The sequence below is a fragment of the Esox lucius genome, chromosome 21 (assembly GCF_011004845.1).
Source record: "Esox lucius isolate fEsoLuc1 chromosome 21, fEsoLuc1.pri, whole genome shotgun sequence".
In the NCBI taxonomy this organism is placed as follows: Eukaryota; Metazoa; Chordata; class Actinopteri; order Esociformes; family Esocidae; genus Esox; species Esox lucius.
This window is the reverse complement of record NC_047589.1, coordinates 20,548,665-20,567,986: the sequence shown is the minus strand read 5'-3', so window position 1 is coordinate 20,567,986 and position 19,322 is coordinate 20,548,665. Positions and strand designations below refer to the sequence as shown.

Genomic DNA, 19,322 nt, shown 5'->3' with positions numbered 1-19,322 from the left:
TTATCCTCCCTCTCTTCTCCTCACCTTATCTCCTCTTATTTTCTCTCCTCCTCTCCCCTACCTCCTGTCAGAAAGGCAGATGTATAGAGCGGCTCCACCATTTCCCAGCACCATCCCAGGCCTCCAGCTTACTTAGAGGAAATCTATATCACCATGTTCCTGTCTCAAAAGAAGAAACAAAATCATTTGAATAAGATTGTGTGTCTCTGTGTGTGTTGGAATGTCTCTCTGCCTTCTGTCGACCCACCAGTGGAAGTGATTGGGTGCATTGAAGTCCTGTCAGTAGAGCCTGATGCCATCTGGCAAAGGGAAGGACATATTGCAGCTGCAGGGTCATACCAGTGTTAATAATGTAACCACAGTTATTACACTAAGACTGATTTTAATCTGCTCTGCAATTACAAATACTGAAATCATAAATCCTCAGCTTGATCCAGGCTGCAGGGAGAATGCTTCTCCGTTACAGCCTTTGTGTATGCGGGGGGGGGGGGGGGGCTGTAATTTCCTGCACTTCACACACCTGCTTTGCGCTGCCGGGTATCCCACGCTGCCATGCGCACACTGTCATGTGACTGCACTGACCATTCATGCAAGGCAACATTTCTGAAGCAGAATTTGGTCTTTAAAATAGTTAGTGGACATGGCCTGTGACAATCTCAGTCTGTCCATCTGTCTACATACTCATGGCAGGGTAGAGGAAACCGTGATCTGTCAGGTACCTTTCTTTCCCCCCTCTTTTGGAAATGTCACTTCAGAGGTTTCATTCCCCTGGGGAGTCAGACTGTCCTGTTCAGTATAAAGTTATCCAAATGATGATTGAGCCATTGAACTTTGGTGTGAGATTTGTTTTCTTTTGTAAATGGGTTTTTGCTGCATGCGTACGTAAGACCTCTTCCAGACGTGTGTGAGTTTGTGTGTGTGTGTGTGTGTGTGTGCGCTAGGTTTAACTATACTCATGGGGACCAAATGTCCCCATGAGTATAGTAAAATCTGAAAACATTTGACTCATTCAGACCTTTACAATTCATTTTAGAGTTAGAAGTGGGGTTTCTTTAAGGTCCAGGCGTTGTTGGTTAAGTTTAGGGTTAAGGTTAGACATTACATCTAGGTAAAGTTTAGGCATACATGTTACTTTGAGGTTAGGGTTATGGTTAGGTTTAGGGTTAAGATTAGCGCAAGGGAGCATGCAATTTCTATTTTCTGGTCCCCATGAGGATAGCCATACAAACTTGTGTGTGCGTGTGTGTGTATCATTGCAGGTCGTAACGGCTATCTTGGAGTCTGGGAAGAACTTGGCCAAAGAAGAAAAGAAAGCTGAAAAGTGCCCACTGCTCTATGAGTGGCATAAGAAGCAGTATGTTGGCGCTGCCCATGGCCTGGCTGGCATCTACTACATGTTAATGCAGGTGAGATTTCCTCTGTCACAGACTTGTAATTATCTTTAGGATGTGACTACTATGTTGGAAGGGCATAGAGCTAAATACCCCAGGGTGGATGTGATGGCTTTAGGATGTGACTACTGTGTTGGTAGGGCATAGAGCTAAATACCCCAGGGTGGTTGTGTTGGCTTTAGGATGTGACGACTGTGTTGGTAGGGCATAGAGCTAAATACCCCAGGGTGGATGTGTTGGCTTTAGGATGTGACGACTGTGTTGGTAGGGCATAGAGCTAAATACCCCAGGGTGGTTGTGTTGGCTTTAGGATGTGACGACTGTGTTGGTAGGGCATAGAGCTAAATACCCCAGGGTGGATGTGTTGGCTTTAGGATGTGACGACTGTGTTGGTAGGGCATAGAGCTAAAAACTCCAGGGTGAATGCGCCACATTGGAAAATTAGGGTTGACTTGTGTTCAAGGACAGAACAATAGATTTTCCTTCGTAGTAAAACTCTGTAGTAGTAAAACTCTTATGCCAGGTTATTAATAGAAATATGTTCAGTGGGAAAAGCATTGAGACCCTTACATTTTCTCCACATTCTCTTGTGTTACAGAAGTGTGTTGTACACTAATTGATTAAAGATACAGTATCTCACAAATCTGGACATTTTCACCTAGGGGTGTACTCACTTTTGTTGCCAGCGGTTTAGACATTAATGGTGTTGAGTTATTTTGAGGGGACAGAAAATGTACACTTATACAATATGTACACTCACTACTTTACATTGTAGCAAAGTGTAATTTCTTCAGTGTTGTCACATGAAAAGATATAATCAAATATTTGCAAAAATGTGAGGGGTGTACTCACTTTTGTGAGATACTGGTTATTGACTAATGTAGTCCATAACACAATATGAATTGGGGAAACTGCCCAAATCCGGGAGTGCCAAGTAGGTTGAGGCCTACCAGGTTTTGGTAGCTGCCAAAAGTGCTTCTACAAACTCCTGAATGAGTGATCTGAATACTTTAGTGTACAGTATGCACATGAGATTTCAGGTTAACTTTTTCAATGAATTGGCAAATATATCTCAAAATGTGTTTTCACTTTGTCATTATGGAATACTGTGTATAGATTTCTTTTTTTAGTTTTTTTACATTAATTCTAACACAAAACAAAATGTGCAGAAAGGGAAAGGGTCTGAATGCATTCAGAAGGCAGTGAATATCATTTGGGTTTCTCTGTTAATTTGGGAATCGCATCACTGTTCTGTTGGTTGGCTCAATTCCGTGTTTTGCTGTAGCCATATGAAATCTTAAATGAGAGCTTATCCATCGCCTGAATGAATTTCCTCTCATTTGAGCTAATGAATCATTCATCACAGGATTTGGATTTAAGATTAATTATTCAGCATCATTTACAGTGATCCAACAGCAGCAGCTTCCTCCTATGCCAAATCAAAGCCGTACATATGTGTTAATTTGCTTTTTATATGTATTGATATGATCTCTGGTCTCTGCCTCTCGGAGGGGTGCAGTAGTAGGAAAACAAAACACAACACCATCCCTGGTTATCCCATTTTCTGTTGGCAATTATCAAAAAATCGCAGCTATTGTACTGTGACTCGATCAAATCTTACCGTTTGACAGCTAGCTTCATTACGTCACTGATTATGTAATAGATTTTGCCTTGCAAGAAGTAACAAGTGCAATTTGGAATTACCATTGGAAACCGACAAACCATTTCTCACTCTTAGTACAAACATAGTTATGAAGCCCCCAGTGGATTCACTTATGAAACTTGGTTTATTTTGTGTTGGGTGTTTGTTGTGTGCTCATGTGCATGTACAGTATGTGTGTACACAGCTGGCTATATTTGGTGGTTTGTGTACGGTGTTTGTGTGTGTTTTAGGTCTAACTAAACTCATGGGGACCAAATGTCCCATTGAGTATAGTAAAACCAGAGAAAATGTGACTCATTTGGGACCTTTTGCCAGTCCCTGTGAGGCAAAAGTCCATTTCCAGCTCAGGGTTTAGGTTTAGGGTCAAACTTACATTTTTTTTAGAGATAAGGTCCAGGCGTTGTTGGTTAAGTTTAGGGTTAACGTTAGGCATTACATCTAGGTAAAGTTTTGGCATAAATGTTACTTTATTGAGGTTAAGGTTAGGGTTCGGTTTAGGGTTAGATTAGGGTTAGGTTAAGGTTAGGGTAAGGGTTAGGTTTAAGATTAGGGCAAGGGAGCATGCAATTTCTATTTTCTAGTCCCCATGAGGATAGCTGTACAAACGTGTGTGTGATGCCACCACTGGTCTGCTCACTCATAGACACACACACACTGAACCTAACCCCTAAGTCAAAAAACAGACTTTCTTTTCTTGGGGACTGTTGAAATTTCCCCACTCTCCTTTCCAAACATCTCTCCCTCGTCTCGCTCTTTCTGGTGCAATATTCCCCAACAACAGTCTTCCCTCCCTTGTAGTGGGGCATTGGTCCATATATATTCTCTGTGTGTGTATTATGTATGTATATATGTGTGTGTGTGTATGTATGTAGGTATATGTATTTGTGTGTCTGTGTGTATTATGTATGTATATATGTGTGTGTGTGTATGTATGTAGGTATATGTATTTGTGTTTCTGTGTGTATTATGTATGTATATATGTGTATGTGTATATATATATGTGTATGTATGTAGGTATATGTATTTGTGTGTATGTGTGTAGGTATATGTATTTGTGTGTATGTGTAGCTTATACCTCCTATGTAATTGTATCTGACAATGTGAATTATTGAACACAAACTATTAAAAAGTCATCTGCCTCCAAGCATGCATCGAAATCTTCAAGTAAGCATTATTATTCAATGAGTTAACTAACAATACTTGGTCGGGCAGTTTAATTGTAGCCAAATTGATTTACATGACATTGCAAAATGAATGAGTACATAAAACAAGGATAGGATTCAATTACACATTAGTACAAACATCAACAAAGCGTTATTTAACAGAGGCAGGTGGAGAGGAAAAGGGAAGAGGAGCCAAAATGAGGAAGGGAGACAGACTGAGATGTGTTTACTTTATATTTGTTTTCACTGTTGTTATTTATTATAGTGTTCTTATTTTGCACTTGCTTTGGGAATGTAAACAAATGTTTCCCATGCCAATAAAACTTTTACAAATGTAATTACATTGGAATTGAGAGAGAGAGGCTGTACCTCTCCATAACCAGATTGCAACAAAGAGAAGTTGACCTATAGGATTACAGTAAAACCAACTTCCTTTATCAGACCTGTATATGATGGGACTGAGCTGCTCCCTGATGTGTGATACTGGGAGTTTGGGAGATGGGTTGTTGAGAACAGCAGGGTCTTGAGACTCATACTGCTACTGCTTTTACTGTTATACTATTATTACTGTTATGCTATTATTACTGTTATACTGTCATGCTATTATTACGGTTATTGCTGCTATGCTGTTATTGCTGTTATTACTACTACTGGTAATAATATTAGTATAAATGATAATATGATGGGTCTCAGGACTCTCAGGGCTGTTGAAGTATGCAACAGTTGATCGTTTGGGATTAGGGGGCTACCCCCAACTACCCCCTCCACCGCCTCCTCTCCCGTCGCCTGGTCCCTCATAGTTTTTCTCCTCCTCTTTCGTATGATGTCTCCTTCTCCCTCTTTTTCCTGTCCTGCCTCTTCTCCCTCAATCCATATAACATTCTCCAACAGCAGTCTTCTCTTAACTTCTACTTCCTCCTCATGTCCTCATCTATTTCTTCCTGATATTTTCTAACAGTCTTTCTCTTTGAGTCTCTGCTCCTCCTCCTCTGGCTTCAGTATTGCCTAACAGCAGTGTTCTCACCAGTCGGCCATGTTTCTCAGCGGGGTCTCGTCAGATTGGCCTCCTCCTGAATTCTCCCTGACACTGTCTCTAATACAGCTAATTCCGCTCTCTGTGTGAAGTAAAAACCACACATGCATATTCACCACAGCTAAATGTGACTTGGGGTAGTGAAAGTCGTGGCTGGGTATTCTGTTCAGTTTTGAAGAATGTGTCTTAGTTTTGTTTGACTATTTAGGATACTGAGTTCATAGTATAACTGGCAGACTTTTGCAGGCTTTCCTTTGCCCACTATGTCTTGCATTTGTAATCCCGGCTCGACTGCATGTAAAGGGACAGTGGACGTCTATTGTTTTGACATGTGATGTGTTTTCATTTTGTCTTCCCAGTTTGTGTGATGTGGATGATATTCCGTTGACACTCCGTTACAGTAGTGGATTTTATTTCTTGAGATCCTCTTCGAGGTCCTGGCTTTTGATGATGTATTTTATTTTTTATTATTTCTCTAATATTCCTACGACGTTTATGTGGCTACACTGTAGATTTTGTCTCCCCCCCCCCCCCCCCCCAGCCTAGTGCCAAGGTGAACCCAGAGGTCCTTTCCGAGTTGGTGCGGCCCAGCGTCGACTACGTCCGCCATAAAAAGTTCAGATCGGGGAACTATCCGTCGTCGCTAAGCAACGAGACGGACCGCCTGGTGCACTGGTGCCACGGGGCGCCCGGGGTCGTGCACATGCTGATCATGGCACACAAGGTGAGGGATACACCGCCACGCCCGCCCACGCCGCCACTGACACGTTTGGACTCATGTTTAGAGTTTCTCATTCTGAACTGTAGGCCCCATTAGTTTTCTGTGGGCCCCATCACCGTGTCTCTAACTACTGTCCCGTCATATCATAGCACTGAGCTGTTCTCCTATACAGACAGGACAGGGACAGACGTGGTGACATATAAATCTTTTATATACTCACACACACACACACACACACACACACACACACACACTCACACTATATGGAAGCAGTAAGTTATGAGGTGAGCTTAATTGCATTGTTAACCTGTTTATAAGAAGAAGGGGTCTCTGGGGTTTTAATATTGCCAGTATACCATGGCTAAGAGCTGAGGCATCTTGCACTCTGATACACGTGGAGGGCCTGCCCACAGTGCAGTAAAAAGGGTTGTGATAGGGATGTCATACCTGTGTTGTATCGTCTCATATACAATGGCTATCAGCTAATCAGCATTCAGCTTTCAAACCCCCTGGTTTATAAGAACCGACTGTATTTAAACTTCTATCCAGAGGTAGGTAAATAAATTGCTCTGGCTACATCTCGATGCTCCTGCGGTTTGGCGCTCCTCACTGCTGAAAAACACAACCTACAGGGACATCTAGTGGATGTCAAGCGTACTGTAGGACCTGGGACGCTATTGACAAAACATCCGAGTAAAAGTGCTGATCTAGGACCAGTTTAGCCTTTTGGACAATCATAATGCATAGAATTATACAGCTCAGCACTCCTTGTCGAAGACCCCTTTATAAATACGGGCCCCGTGGTGTCAGATTTTGATTAGCGACTGAATTTAATCAAGCACTCCATCCAGGCTTTGACGTACTGGGCCAATGTACTAATACCACAGTCAATTTCAGGAGGTCTTGTTGTGACATGAATGTGCTGTTTTTCTGCTGTCCTCAGCAGGCCTCTCACAGGCCTAGCTAGGACTAGCAGAGCAGACCTGAACACACACGTTATTTGTACTAATGGAGGGGGATAGAGAACATGCACACATTGATTTAGCGTGCAGTGTAGGTTCAGAAGAGATGTGGGAGTAACCACTTCCTCTGTGAAAAACAGAGTCATTGTCTGGCATGAAAAAGTGTGCGTGCATGCATAAACACACACACACACAGTGCATTTTTGTTTCTTTTTGGTCCATTAGCTTCCCACTTCATGAAAAAGTGTGTTTTGTCCCTACATTCTAGGGATTTTTGTTCCTGGCCACTGGGCTTCTGCTTTGGCTCTTTGGGGTTTTAGATTGGCTCTGTAAAACGCTTTGATGCTACATTATAGAATACGTTATCAATGAATGAAATGTATCTTTGGCCATTCCAGCTTGAGTGTGATTTAAGGTCATTTAAACATGAAGGAACTTCTCCCTTAGACATAGCAGAGAGGATGAAGCTGCTGTTCAGTCATGTCATTGTTTCCAGTCCTCAAATCCCCTTCAACCCGACATGTATGTGAGAAGTTAGGATTTGACTAATGACTAATGTCGTATCCAGCATTCCTTCTTCTATCGCTCACACCCCCCCACCCCCTCTCTTTTCTGTCTTTCTTTCTTGCTGTAGGTGTTTAAGGAAGAGAAGTACCTGAAGGATGCGGTTGAATGTGGGGAGGTGATCTGGCAGAGAGGCCTGCTTAGGAAAGGTTACGGTATCTGTCACGGCACGGCGGGAAATGCATACTCCTTCCTTAGCCTGTACCAGCTGACCCAGGAGAGGAAGTACCTTTACCGCGCATGCAAGGTAACACTGGCCTGTATACCGCGCGCTGTCTTATTAACACTGGCCTGTATACCGCGCGCTGTCTTATTAACACTGGCCTGCATACCGCGCGCTGTCTTATTAACACTGGCCTGTATACCGCGCGCTGTCTTATTAACACTGGCCTGCATACCGCGCGCTGTCTTATTAACACTGGCCTGCATACCGCGCGCTGTCTTATTAACACTGGCCTGTATACCGCGCGCTGTCTTATTAACACTGGCCTGCATACCGCACGCTGTCTTATTAACACTGGCCTGTATACCGCGCGCTGTCTTATTAACACTGGCCTGTATACCGCGCGCTGTCTTATTAACACTGGCCTGTATACCGCGCGCTGTCTCATTAACACTGGCCTGTATACCGCGCGCTGTCTCATTAACACTGGCCTGTATACCGCGCGCTGTCTCATTAACACTGGCCTGTATACCGCGCGCTGTCTTATTAACACTGGCCTGTATACCGAGCTCTGTCTCATTAACACTGGCCTGTATACCGAGCTCTGTCTCATTAACCTGTGTATCTGCAAGTCACTGTCTTAGGGTCATTTGATTTCAAGTCAAATTTTTCGTATCTATATCATTTCTTTAGTATTCCATAGTTCACTTCATGCTATTCATTCATGTGTCCAGTTACCTCCGCACCACTTCAGATTCAGTTTAAATTGACATAGCTCAAAATGACATAGCTCAAAATGTAAGTCGCTTCAACTGGTCTAAGTATTCTAGGTAGTATTTTGTGTTTAATCTTTAGTCCTGGTTGTCATGTTCATTTTGTCCAGTTTGCTGAGTGGTGTTTGGACTATGGAACACATGGCTGCAGAATTCCAGACAGACCATATTCTCTGTTTGAAGGTAAAACTTTTTCTAAACCATTTTAATATTCGTCCTCAGACTTTGTGAGATGTTTAGTCTCCGTTCCATTCAATCAAGGTAATAACCTCTCGGTTATTTCAGAGAAAATGCTGACTTAATTTGCAAAAATAAATGTCTGACCAGTCTTAAACAAGGCCGATTGTGAAAAGGGTTTTGTCAACACCAACACAATTCCATCTGTCCAAAATTACAGTTGGCATTTAATGGCTGTAATGGAAAAATCGAAGTGGTGACAATAACAAAATCACTGAGATCTGGGAACTCCTACTTCGATAGAGGGGTACTGTCTGTCTACGAGGTTGTTCAGTGTTGGAGAGATTTGAGGCTGTGAGACAATGGAGGAAACATATCAGAGGGCCACGGAAGCACATTGATTGAGAATGACTCATCTCTTCATAGTGGTAAAACCAGGAGATGCAAGTGTAGAGAGGACTGTGTCTGTCTCAGGTAATGAGATTCATTTGAGGATGCCTGTTTTGCCAGTATGACTGAACTAAGAGTGTGGTCCTCTTATTGAAGACAAGTCTGAATACTGTTCCATGTGAAAATCAAAGATCGGAACGATTTAAAAATAAGTTTATCAGCAATTTTTTCTAAGAATCTAGATGCCCCAAGAACTTTAGATTGTATGATGGGGAAATGGCTTAATTCAGTGTTCCACTACAACCCACTGTTGGAGGCCCCTTGCAATAGAACCAGAAAGGTGTTTTGTAGAGATCTCAACAAGTTCACTTTCTTTGTTGCGTGAAAGCGAGTACAAGCTTTTGTTGTTAACCCATTAATAACATCTTTATGCTCAGACATTTTTCTTTAGTCCTGGGCCGGAAAACAAAAGATTGAGTGTGACCACCAGTCAATGAGTTTCTTCTTTTTTTTTTATGTCGCTCTATTTTCCAGCTCTCAAATAGGTGGCACTTCATTCCTCAATGACTGGGTCAATAAAAGGGGTTATATTTAACATCTTTATTGTTCCATAATATTAATCTGGTAATAGAGTGGTAATACCATTGCGCTGGACTTGATGGAGGGGGTTTGCCACACGGGGTCTGCCCTGTTCTGTGTTGTTGTGTGCAGCCAATTGAAGCAGGTCGCCTGGCGCCTTACCTCCGTGTCACCATGGCAACCGGTTGCTGCCCACTCCAGAGTAGACTTGTGGGTTGTGATTGGTTGGTCTTGACCCCCTTCCTCTCTCTCTCAAGCAAGGCAACACATGTATAAACACACACACTCCTTTCCTGTAATTTCCTCATCTGGTCTGTATAAGTCTTTTATTGTTAAAAAAAAAAAGGTTGGTCAAATACCTTACAGCAGTTTAATGTTCTTGGTAATCAGTGGACCAGTGTTGATTGTTTTGTGTCCGTAGTTCGGTTTGTAATGGTTTCCAACTTGCATACTTCATCTTACTCTGATCTTGTGTGTTTAAACCTTACACTGCAATTGTCCTGCAGGAAAATTCAATTGTTCCCCAGGGTTCAAAAAATGCCTCAGACCCTGCCCGTGACAAGCATACTCCTATCATGATGCTGCTACCACAATACCTAAACATTTAAAGCAGTCAATTTAAAATTCACCTCACATTCTTGGCCTGTTTGACAAAGTCCATGTAAAAAAGCGTTTTTTGTCCTAAATTAGGTTGGCTAATTCTTCTGTGTTATATTTGAAGTACATATGTGTTAACAGTTATATTTTAATGTTCTATAAAATATTTTTAATATGTCAAGTAGATTTAGTCAGGCTTTATAGGAAATTAGATTTTTGCAAAAATGTATATAGATTTTCACTGTACAGTATTTTTATGTTATGGATTTATGTTATTGATATTGTAAATCATTCAGCATATAATTCAGCATTCGCTGCTATCAATACCCTGTTACTTCTCCCACATCCAGGTATGGCTGGGGCAATCCACTACCTGTCAGAACTGACTCAGCCAGAGACTTCCTGCTTCCCGGCATTTGAACTTTGAACTGCGACCTCGTCCCCCTCCCAATCTGAACATTGTGGAACGTTGGGAGATGTGCAGGGCTGTTGGATGATGGTTTGGACTTTGAATCCGCAGCACATGAACAGGATGTTTTCCTTTTCCGCTGTCGTTCAGAAACAGATGAAGAGTGGGGGAAAAAAAGATGCCCTCAGCCTTTAACTCTGTAAACGCTTTATCTGTCTCCGCGAGTGAATGTTAGCCTGAATTCTGTGCTACAATGTTGGGTTCTGTTCTGAGTGGAAAGCAAACACTGTTTTGTTGATTTGTGGGTCTTTGCCCCTGCATGCCTGTCCAGTTTATCCTCAACTTCCTTCCTTTGTGATTCTTACGCCCCCCCCCCCAGCCCCCCCGATACTCTGTCGTTGTTGTCTTTGCATGGGGATGCAAAAGTGTGTGGGCTTGGAATGTGCCCGCTAGTGCATTTCCATCATTGTCTGTAACAGTAAAGTGGTGTGGTTGTTCTCATTGTAATGTCTGTGTTTGGTTCGTTTTGTTTCACTGTGGTCAAGAGTTGTTTGTGTGTTAAATACCGCATTGACCTTTTACGGTGCATATTGCTTCCTCTTCAGGCAGTGTAACGTGATTGATGTTGTACAATGAACTGGGTTTCAGCCCTGACTGACTGACTACAATACAATGTCTTAAACTGCATTCTCACCTGGACTGATTGCTTCAAAATCCAAAGCAATTTCGAGCACGGTTGGCTTCAGTGGGGAACCGTTGGTTGATCATTTTTAAAATGGGAGCATCTTCAAATTCTTATTGGGGTGCATCTCAACAATCGTAAATCTCCATACTCAGGCTCTGATTCTTTTAAAACAGACAATATTTTCCCTGTACTAACATGGGTGTAATTCTGCATACCTGTTAGTGGGGTCACACTGATTGTAATTTGTATACAGTACCCCATCCCTGGACCAGTCTTGTAGGAAATGTAACCATTGGGGAAAACAATACTGTGTAAATATTGCAAATGGGGCTCAGAACTTCTTGATACTGTACAAATCTAACTTTCTGGGACCGTTATGTTGCTCATATTATTTTTTATGCGGTATTATGTACAGGCAGCCAAACAGGATGACCAGAGGTGCAGTGCTCATCGACACACATGAAGATTTTATGAGGTGATGTACTATTCTATGATATCCAGACACACTCCAATACTGGTCAGGAGAAAAACACTTAATCCAATATGAATGTCCAGGCTCCTCCAGGTGTTTTTGAAAATATGAAAGGATTCATATTTCAATACAGTAAGCATATTTTTTTTTTTATATGGAGCATATTTTAAATGTTTTATATTTTCAATTTAGCATATTCGCTGTGTGTGTGTCGACATTCTGAAAATGTTCTATGAGTTGTCATGATGGATGTGGCTGATTCACAAATGTATTTATGTAATTGTTATTTACACTTACATGTATTCAGAGGCCCAGTGAATAAAAAGTAGCTTGATCAAATTCAATTTTTACAAGGTAAAAAAAACTAAACATTTGTTCTGTCCCTGAGTTAACAGCTATTGCTCACAGGTTGCTGCAGGAAATATGTTCTTAGCTATAATTACCTGGTAAAATAATCAGTGAATGATGGTCTATATCAATTACCAATCCATTTCTCCATGGACTGCATGTACAGTTGACACCTTAGTCCCAGTAACTCAGCACCAGAATGCCTGATCCTCATGGTTAAGTCCATAGAGTTCTGACATGTCCCTTGGAGTGGTTAAACGGAATCTACTTTTGAGAAAAACGAAATCCATAAATTTGACAGAGTTTTGGTGTGTAGACAGGGTTTTAAGCATATGAAATGCTTCTACTCCTACATAATGACAATGTAGTCAATAAGCTTGCCTTTATTAAGCTTCTTAACAAATTAGAGGTAATTTGCCACACTGCTATCCACTTTACATACGCCACCTTGATCACTAACCACCCTGAGCCCCTTCATCAATGACATTAACACTAGTTAACTGGATGTCCCTACATGCACAACGCCAAACTCAACTTATTTACTCACCAAATTTAGCAACTTATTTACAAGTGCCTTGTAAATGCCCCATCTACCAGTTGTTCTCAACATCTGCAGTTCTGACAGTGAACCTCACTCCAGTAGATTATTCACTCTGACGCCGAAAGCCTTCACTTTCTTTGGGTGTCATTCATTTCATGACTGAAACTGAGCAATTCTTTAAGCTTGACCCTTTCGTGACAACTCCCTCCTTTAAATGTATAATAAATAAGCTGCTCTCCAGTAAGTACATCTGCTGAATCCCACGAACCGGTCTGTATGTGTCTAGCTGTTGCTGTTATGTCTCTTTTTAGTGTTTGTTGAATAGCATCTTTTTTTAATTTATTTTTTACATTGTTGTTCCATGTATTCTCTTGCAAGTGAATGCCTTTGACCAGGTTGCCATTGAAAATGTAAATTGGTTGTCAATAAACACCTGGTTAATTAACAGTTCAATAAAATACTAGTGAGGTTCAATTTCTCTGCTTTGTAAATTTTCTCAGAATCTGTATATTTTGATGTTGGTACAAATTATCCCTTAGAAATATCATTAGACTTAATATCTCCAGCTCAGGAAGTCAGATTCATACAAGGTACATTTCTGCTGGTTATCTGAGTGGGCCTTGGCCTTGCTACAGAACACAATGGTTTTACATTTTATAGTGTCAGTATATCTGCATGTAACTGTAAAAAGTCCCTATGTGTTAATTACATTTTCTGAAGTGTTTATTTGATATGGCCTGGTTTCAGATGTTATGAAGCCTAAATTGCTTTCTCCATAATGCCCATTTAACTAGATTTGCCGCCTTTCAAAATTGCCATAATCATAATAGAATTTATGCGACAGCCGGCCTAACTTTCCCATCACTGTTTGATCTAGAATGGATAACAGCCTGTATCAGGCAGAACATAAAGAGCAATTTTTCATGTTGGTAGGTTTACAATGACAAGGTTTTTACTTTATGTACTTTATATAAAAGTGTGAATGTTACAAGTGTCACTACTGCCTACCTTTCGCTTCCACATTAGAACTGCAATTGCCTTCACTTACAGTATATATTCAATGTAAAAACGTTGTCGCCTGAACATTCTGTGATGTTTCAGAGTTGGAGATATACAATCCACAGTGATAATTAACTACATTGTCTCTAAAAATTCAGGAGAGCTCAGTTCTCAGTTTCACTTGAGATACAAAAAGAAAACAGAAGCAATTTTATGATCTAGTTTTGTTGGAATGTCATTTCAATTAATAAATAACATTCTCACAACAGTGGCATGAGATTAACAACTTGAGATAATATATAAAAAAAAAAACACAGTTTGAGAAGAGAACTTTATTATTAACCATATCTCATGGACAGATTTTCTATAGTAACTTAACAGCGCAAAAATGTACTGGTACAACAGTGAAAGCAAGTCCTAGCTATACAAATTACATGTTAAACCACCTCTCAGTTGCATAGTTCAAAATTATTATATATTAGCCAAATGAATGCACAACATCAAATATTAACCTAGGCCTGGGATTCAACCAAGCCCATCGCAGTATTATTTACGGAGTATCTTTATTTACAATATTCATACGATGCCACATACTTCTAAAAGTGAAAGCATTTTTACTGTACAAAAGACCATTGGTTGAGTTAATTTCTCCATTAGGAAAAACAAAGTCTGTAAATACCCAAATACGGGTTTGGTGAATTGAGCCCTGGGTCTACAACATTGGTTCCAGTGTAAAAGCTAATTCAGTGACCTTATGTGACTGTCTCAAGTGTGCAATTTTCTATCTATGCTAGTACATTGATGGTGAACAAAAATATATTTGTATACTACTTCTACACATTTCAAACAACAAAATATTTGTTGTTGCCGCATCAAAATAAAATGGATGTAGAATCGCCGAGATCACAAACTTGGCAAACACCAGCTTTTTGGAAGCAAGAAACTGGATTGTGGTAGCAAGAAGCAAAATGCTGTGCATGAGAAATCACATGCTCCCGCTGGCAGATTGCAGGATTCGTGGCACATGCGCACTTCCGACGGGCATACAGAAAGTCACTGAATCGTCGTAACCGGTCTAAAAGTATCCATGGACACAGCTTGCCGTCAGTCTACACAAATATCTCCAATGGAGGAATATTTTAATTCTAGGCTATAGTTAGATTGGACAGTTGGATCTTTAATGAAGAGTGGTCCATAGCGGCCGTTGATACCATTCCTTTAATTTAGTGCCACAAATGGTTGGCTACTTGTGTAAATATTACAAAATGTACTTATTAAAAACCTGTTAACTGTATGTTAAGTTATTAACAATACACCATAAACCGGTGAGATCGCTGTTCATTTCATAAATCAATTTCACGTTAGAATAGGACTGTTTCTAATGTTTGGTGATAGAGTTGGAAACGTCCATGCTCTTTAAAAAACATTAGTGACGTTGTGGCGAGTAACAAATCAACAGCAGATATGTTTTGTGTTGTCCATATTTTATGTGAAACTTTGGTAATAACTTTAAGATGACAATAAAATCCTGTTGTGATCACTTGAAAGGGGAGCACATCAGCTGTGAAGTTTGAGCCAAGCAAGTATTCTGTCTCGTAACTATTGGGGGTCCATCCAGGTCCGCGGTGGGTGGGTGGGGCCCGAGCTTGGCCTCCAACTTACGTAGCGGTGTATACCGCTTACATACGTTTTGTTTGCTTGTAACAAAAAAGTTGCAGTGGTTAGCTCGCTGTATATTCTACTAACTAGTTGGTAGCTTTCACTTGATTCTTCCGCTATCAAGTCATATTGAAACTATCCCTGCTACTTGCCCTAGCTAGCTAATTGTCCGCAGGCACAATGTTGAGCTTTGCTCACTACATTTTCAGTTGATCGGAATGATGTGCACATAACTTTCACTTTTATATAAAAAGACGTACGTTTTAAGATGTCTTAAGGTTCCTTTTTAATCAGATTAGCTGTGGACCTCGATTGATTGCTGACTCAATATCATCATTAAAACAATTTTATGTAGTGAGCAAACTAGTTAAATGTTTGTTGTTGTTTCTGTTAATAATAGAAACGACCCTGGCTGCTTTCTGTAGCTAGCCATCTGGTTTACTTAAAGTTGTGTGGCGGCAAACGTGTGCTGCTTGCAGATGGTCAGGAGGAAGCAGATTGCGAGGGAAAGGAAGAGGAGTGAGGTGGATGCAGAGGGACAGGTGTAGAAAGAGGGGGAGTACATCAGAGAGGAACCTTCATTCCTGATATATTGTGAGTGTAAATAGTTATTTGTGTACACAATGGGAGAAAAATGAAATGGCCTAGTCCAATTTCCATGTGGTGTCAAATAGACTGTGCTCTTTAAAACAAGGTAAACTTGTCATTTGTTCTTCGTTTTTGTGCTATGTCTGTTTGAAATGTGTCAGGAAAATGAGCCATTTTGAGAATTGTCAGTAATGTACAGCAGCGTTCTGGAAATATATTCGGGTCTAATGGGATAACCTTGGATGGCCAACTGGATACATATCCCATCCCATAATATACTCTGTAGCGGTACCTCAATCTTTGGGTATTGATTGTGTTACTGGAGGGTTGGTGGCTTGATCAGAAGAACATGTCATGGGACTTTCACCAAAAAGGTCAGTCCTTTGTTTAGGGCTTCGTCAACCAATGAGGTGACATTTATATGGTAAACTGAGAGTGAAGTGTGTCTAAAGATGAAACTGAAGGAGTGCATTTGGTATTTGTAAACACCACTACTCAGTCTACTGACACACAAATAAGAAGTCTAAGTTTCACTGAAGTTAGTCAGGAAAGCTGCCCATATGCAATATCATAGACCTGCTCAACAAAATGGCATTGTGTGTTCGTGTGTACATGTAACATATCTATATTTAAGTAAATGTTCATTCTATTTCATGCTCATCTCAAAAAGTGTAGTCCATTTCTCAGAGACCAGTGGGCATTAGTCACCACATCTGACTGCGTAGAAAGGAGTTTGGTTTGATCTGTAATGGGGTGGGTAGGTAGAACATGGCTAAGGAGTTGAAATTGTAGCCAAAAGGTGTCTGGGACAATTCCTGGGCCCGGCCAAGAGGGAAAAAACAGAATTGGTCTATCAACTGGAAGTCTGCTGAGTTTACATTCTCAGGTCATTTCCCTGGAGCAAGACCCATAACTCCATAAAATTGCCTCTATCAAGGGAAGCTGCGCTTCAGCCTGTCCCAACTGCATGTGTGCGGTCTGACAGTGGGGGTGGGGGGTTGAGAATGGACCAGAAGAACAATTTTGTTTATTTGCTGTTACATATTTTGAAATCATAATGGAACTCGGTGACAAGGCTTGATCAACGCTGTCCTCAATGGTCTCTAACAATCTACAGTCTGGAATGATTTTCCTTTACAGTAATTGCTGCCACTCATGTAGTCACTGACTGAACATGTCAATGGAAATGACATGGTCTCACATGGCTGGTTGATTTGATTCCCTGCCAGGTTGAGGCCACCCGATCCAGATGGATGAATCGCTGCAGTCGGCACAGCTGGAACACAACCACACACATCCGTAATATGAATAAAAACGCTGCAAACCAACTGGGCTTTTCAGATGGCCACGCTCTCCGATGAACATAATAGGTCTGATAAATCTGCTTCCTTCCCTCTCACAGTGACAGGCACAATTTGTGCAGCATGACCAGACAGACATCCAGGAGTGTTTATAGTCTATTTTAAATTTCTCAGAATGTCTGGCCAACCCAAGATTCAGGAGAAGAGAGGTGACTACTGAGAAAAGTGCAACGAGTGTATACTAGTGGGCCTCCTAATAGAGCAGTCTTTGAACCATAAAGCCATTTACATGCCTCGTGTCTCCTATGGCTTTAAACTCCAATTTACAGGCACTCTTCCTGTTCATTTAAGAAAGGAATTGCTCTCCTGCTCCAGTCATGGATTAGTCTTTCTCTACCCTAATGTAAAATCCACGGTAATAGACCTGCAAATGTGCTGATCTTAGGTAAGCATTCTCCACAGACATCACTCAGTTTTAGTGCCTGTGACATTTACAGTGTTATTTAGTCACAGGCCAGAGCAAGACCAGGCCCATCCAGAAGGCAAGGTGGATAGTTGTGTGGAAAAATAACACGGACAAGCAAGCGAAAAAAGGGATGAGTGATGGTGAAATCATAACCATGGTGATAACGAGACAGATTCCGCCTGTGTCCGGAGAGGCGGGATCTGCAGCATAGCTCCCAAGGTGTAGCTGGTGGTCTGTCTCATCTCACCTGGGATGTGGGGTGAGAGCTTAGGCTGACTGAAGGTGCGACAGCCAGTTAGACGGACAGACGTGTCGTGGCTGAACCCACCTGCCCTTGGCCTGCCAGGTGACGTCACTGTGAAAGGCGAAGGAAGCGGAGGGGACGCCAATGTTGCCGCCGATGCTGCGACCCGGCACTTTTACTTCTTCTCTGGTGTCCGGAATAACTGCTCATAAGACGGGGGAGGATGGTTACAATACGAGGGTGGCGGAGGGTAGGAGCTCATCGTATTATGGGCTGGCCCAGCCTGGAGAGGATAGGTGGGAGTGATTGGTGATGTCATCAGGCCGTTGTGGTCACTGTAGCTCCCAGGTCCAGGTTGCTGGGATACTGCACAGGGAAGACAGACAGACTGGCATTCATCTCTTTTTCCGTGTTTCTTTCTATGTATAACAAGTACAAATATACATTTGTCTGTCTCTCTATGTACACTACCGTTCAAAAGTTTGGGATGGCTTAGAAATGTCCTTGCTTTCAAAAGAAAAGCAATTTTTTTGTCCATTAAAATAACATCAAATTTAACAGAAATAATCAATTCGACACAATATAAGGGAATGTATAACAATCTACAAGTCCTTAAGAGAGAGGAATTTGAGGTTTGCAATAGTCCTCAGATTAAAAAACTACCTTCGACAACAGAATTCATTTGTCACATTTTAAAGCTGAATCAAAGATAACACCTAGATTTCTTGCAAGGGGGTGCACATTTGTAGACAGTTCCTTAAATGATTAGGGGGTGCCAATTAGTTTAACTTCCATCTTACTTTCATTAAATGGGAGAATGTTTTTAGCCATCCAGCACTTAGTATCTTTAAGGCTGACAAAAAGGGACTTCAAGGAATTGGTATGACCTGGTTTTAGCAGTAAGTACAGCTGTGTATCATCAGCATAACAGTGATATGGTATATAATGTTTACGGAAAATGGAGCTCAAAGGGAGCATATATAAGGAGAATAAAATTGGCCCCAGGATCGAACCTTGAGGTACTCCACATGTGATCACTGCCGAAGAAGAGGAAATATTTCCAATTGTAACAGAAAAGGTTCTATCTTTCAAATAAGACTTTAACCACTGTAGGGCAACACCCTGGAAACCGACCTCTTGCTGGAGGTGATCCAGGAGGATGACATGATCAACAGTATCGAAAGCAGCACTAAGGTAAAGCTATTTCCAGAATCACCGATTTGATATGTTCTCTAAAGCTAGACAAGGCTTTTCCAGTTACAGTACCCTGACTTGGATGCAAAGGTACGGTAGTAGCAGGAACATTGGGAAGGGAATGGTGACTGCATGCGTAACAAGAAACATCGTTTTTAGTTATTGAGTACTACTTTGTCTCTGTACCATCAACCAATAAATGACCTTCTGTTCCCAACAGTTTTCTAGGAAATATATTGA

At 41.3% G+C, this 19,322-nt stretch overlaps 2 protein-coding genes across 3 annotated transcripts in view; one reads left to right on the top strand and one right to left on the bottom strand.

Moving 5' to 3' along the window:
* The window catches only part of lancl2 (LanC lantibiotic synthetase component C-like 2 (bacterial)), a 38,539-nt gene extending 25,450 nt beyond the window's left edge, over window positions 1–13,089 (top strand). The window contains exons 6-10 of the mRNA XM_010885701.3: window positions 1,260–1,406; window positions 5,792–5,974; window positions 7,568–7,744; window positions 8,544–8,616; window positions 10,527–13,089. Coding sequence (XP_010884003.2) covers window positions 1,260–1,406; window positions 5,792–5,974; window positions 7,568–7,744; window positions 8,544–8,616; window positions 10,527–10,603 — 657 coding nt within the window. The 3' untranslated portion in view covers window positions 10,604–13,089. The remainder of the gene's footprint in view (window positions 1–1,259; window positions 1,407–5,791; window positions 5,975–7,567; window positions 7,745–8,543; window positions 8,617–10,526) is intronic.
* Window positions 13,090–13,947: 858 nt separating this feature from the next.
* vopp1 (VOPP1 WW domain binding protein) overlaps window positions 13,948–19,322 on the bottom strand; it is a 46,942-nt gene continuing 41,567 nt past the window's right edge. Inside the window, exons 5-6 of one of the 2 annotated variants that reach the window (XR_828647.4) lie at window positions 17,973–18,254; window positions 13,948–17,153 (exon numbers count right to left, since the gene is read on the bottom strand). Coding sequence is in view for 1 of the 2 variants with exons in the window: in XM_010885700.4 (XP_010884002.1) it covers window positions 18,064–18,254 (191 nt within the window). In the remaining variant the exon portion in view is untranslated. Of the gene's footprint in view, window positions 18,255–19,322 lie in introns of both variants that reach the window. The other variant, XM_010885700.4, reaches the window with a different exon arrangement.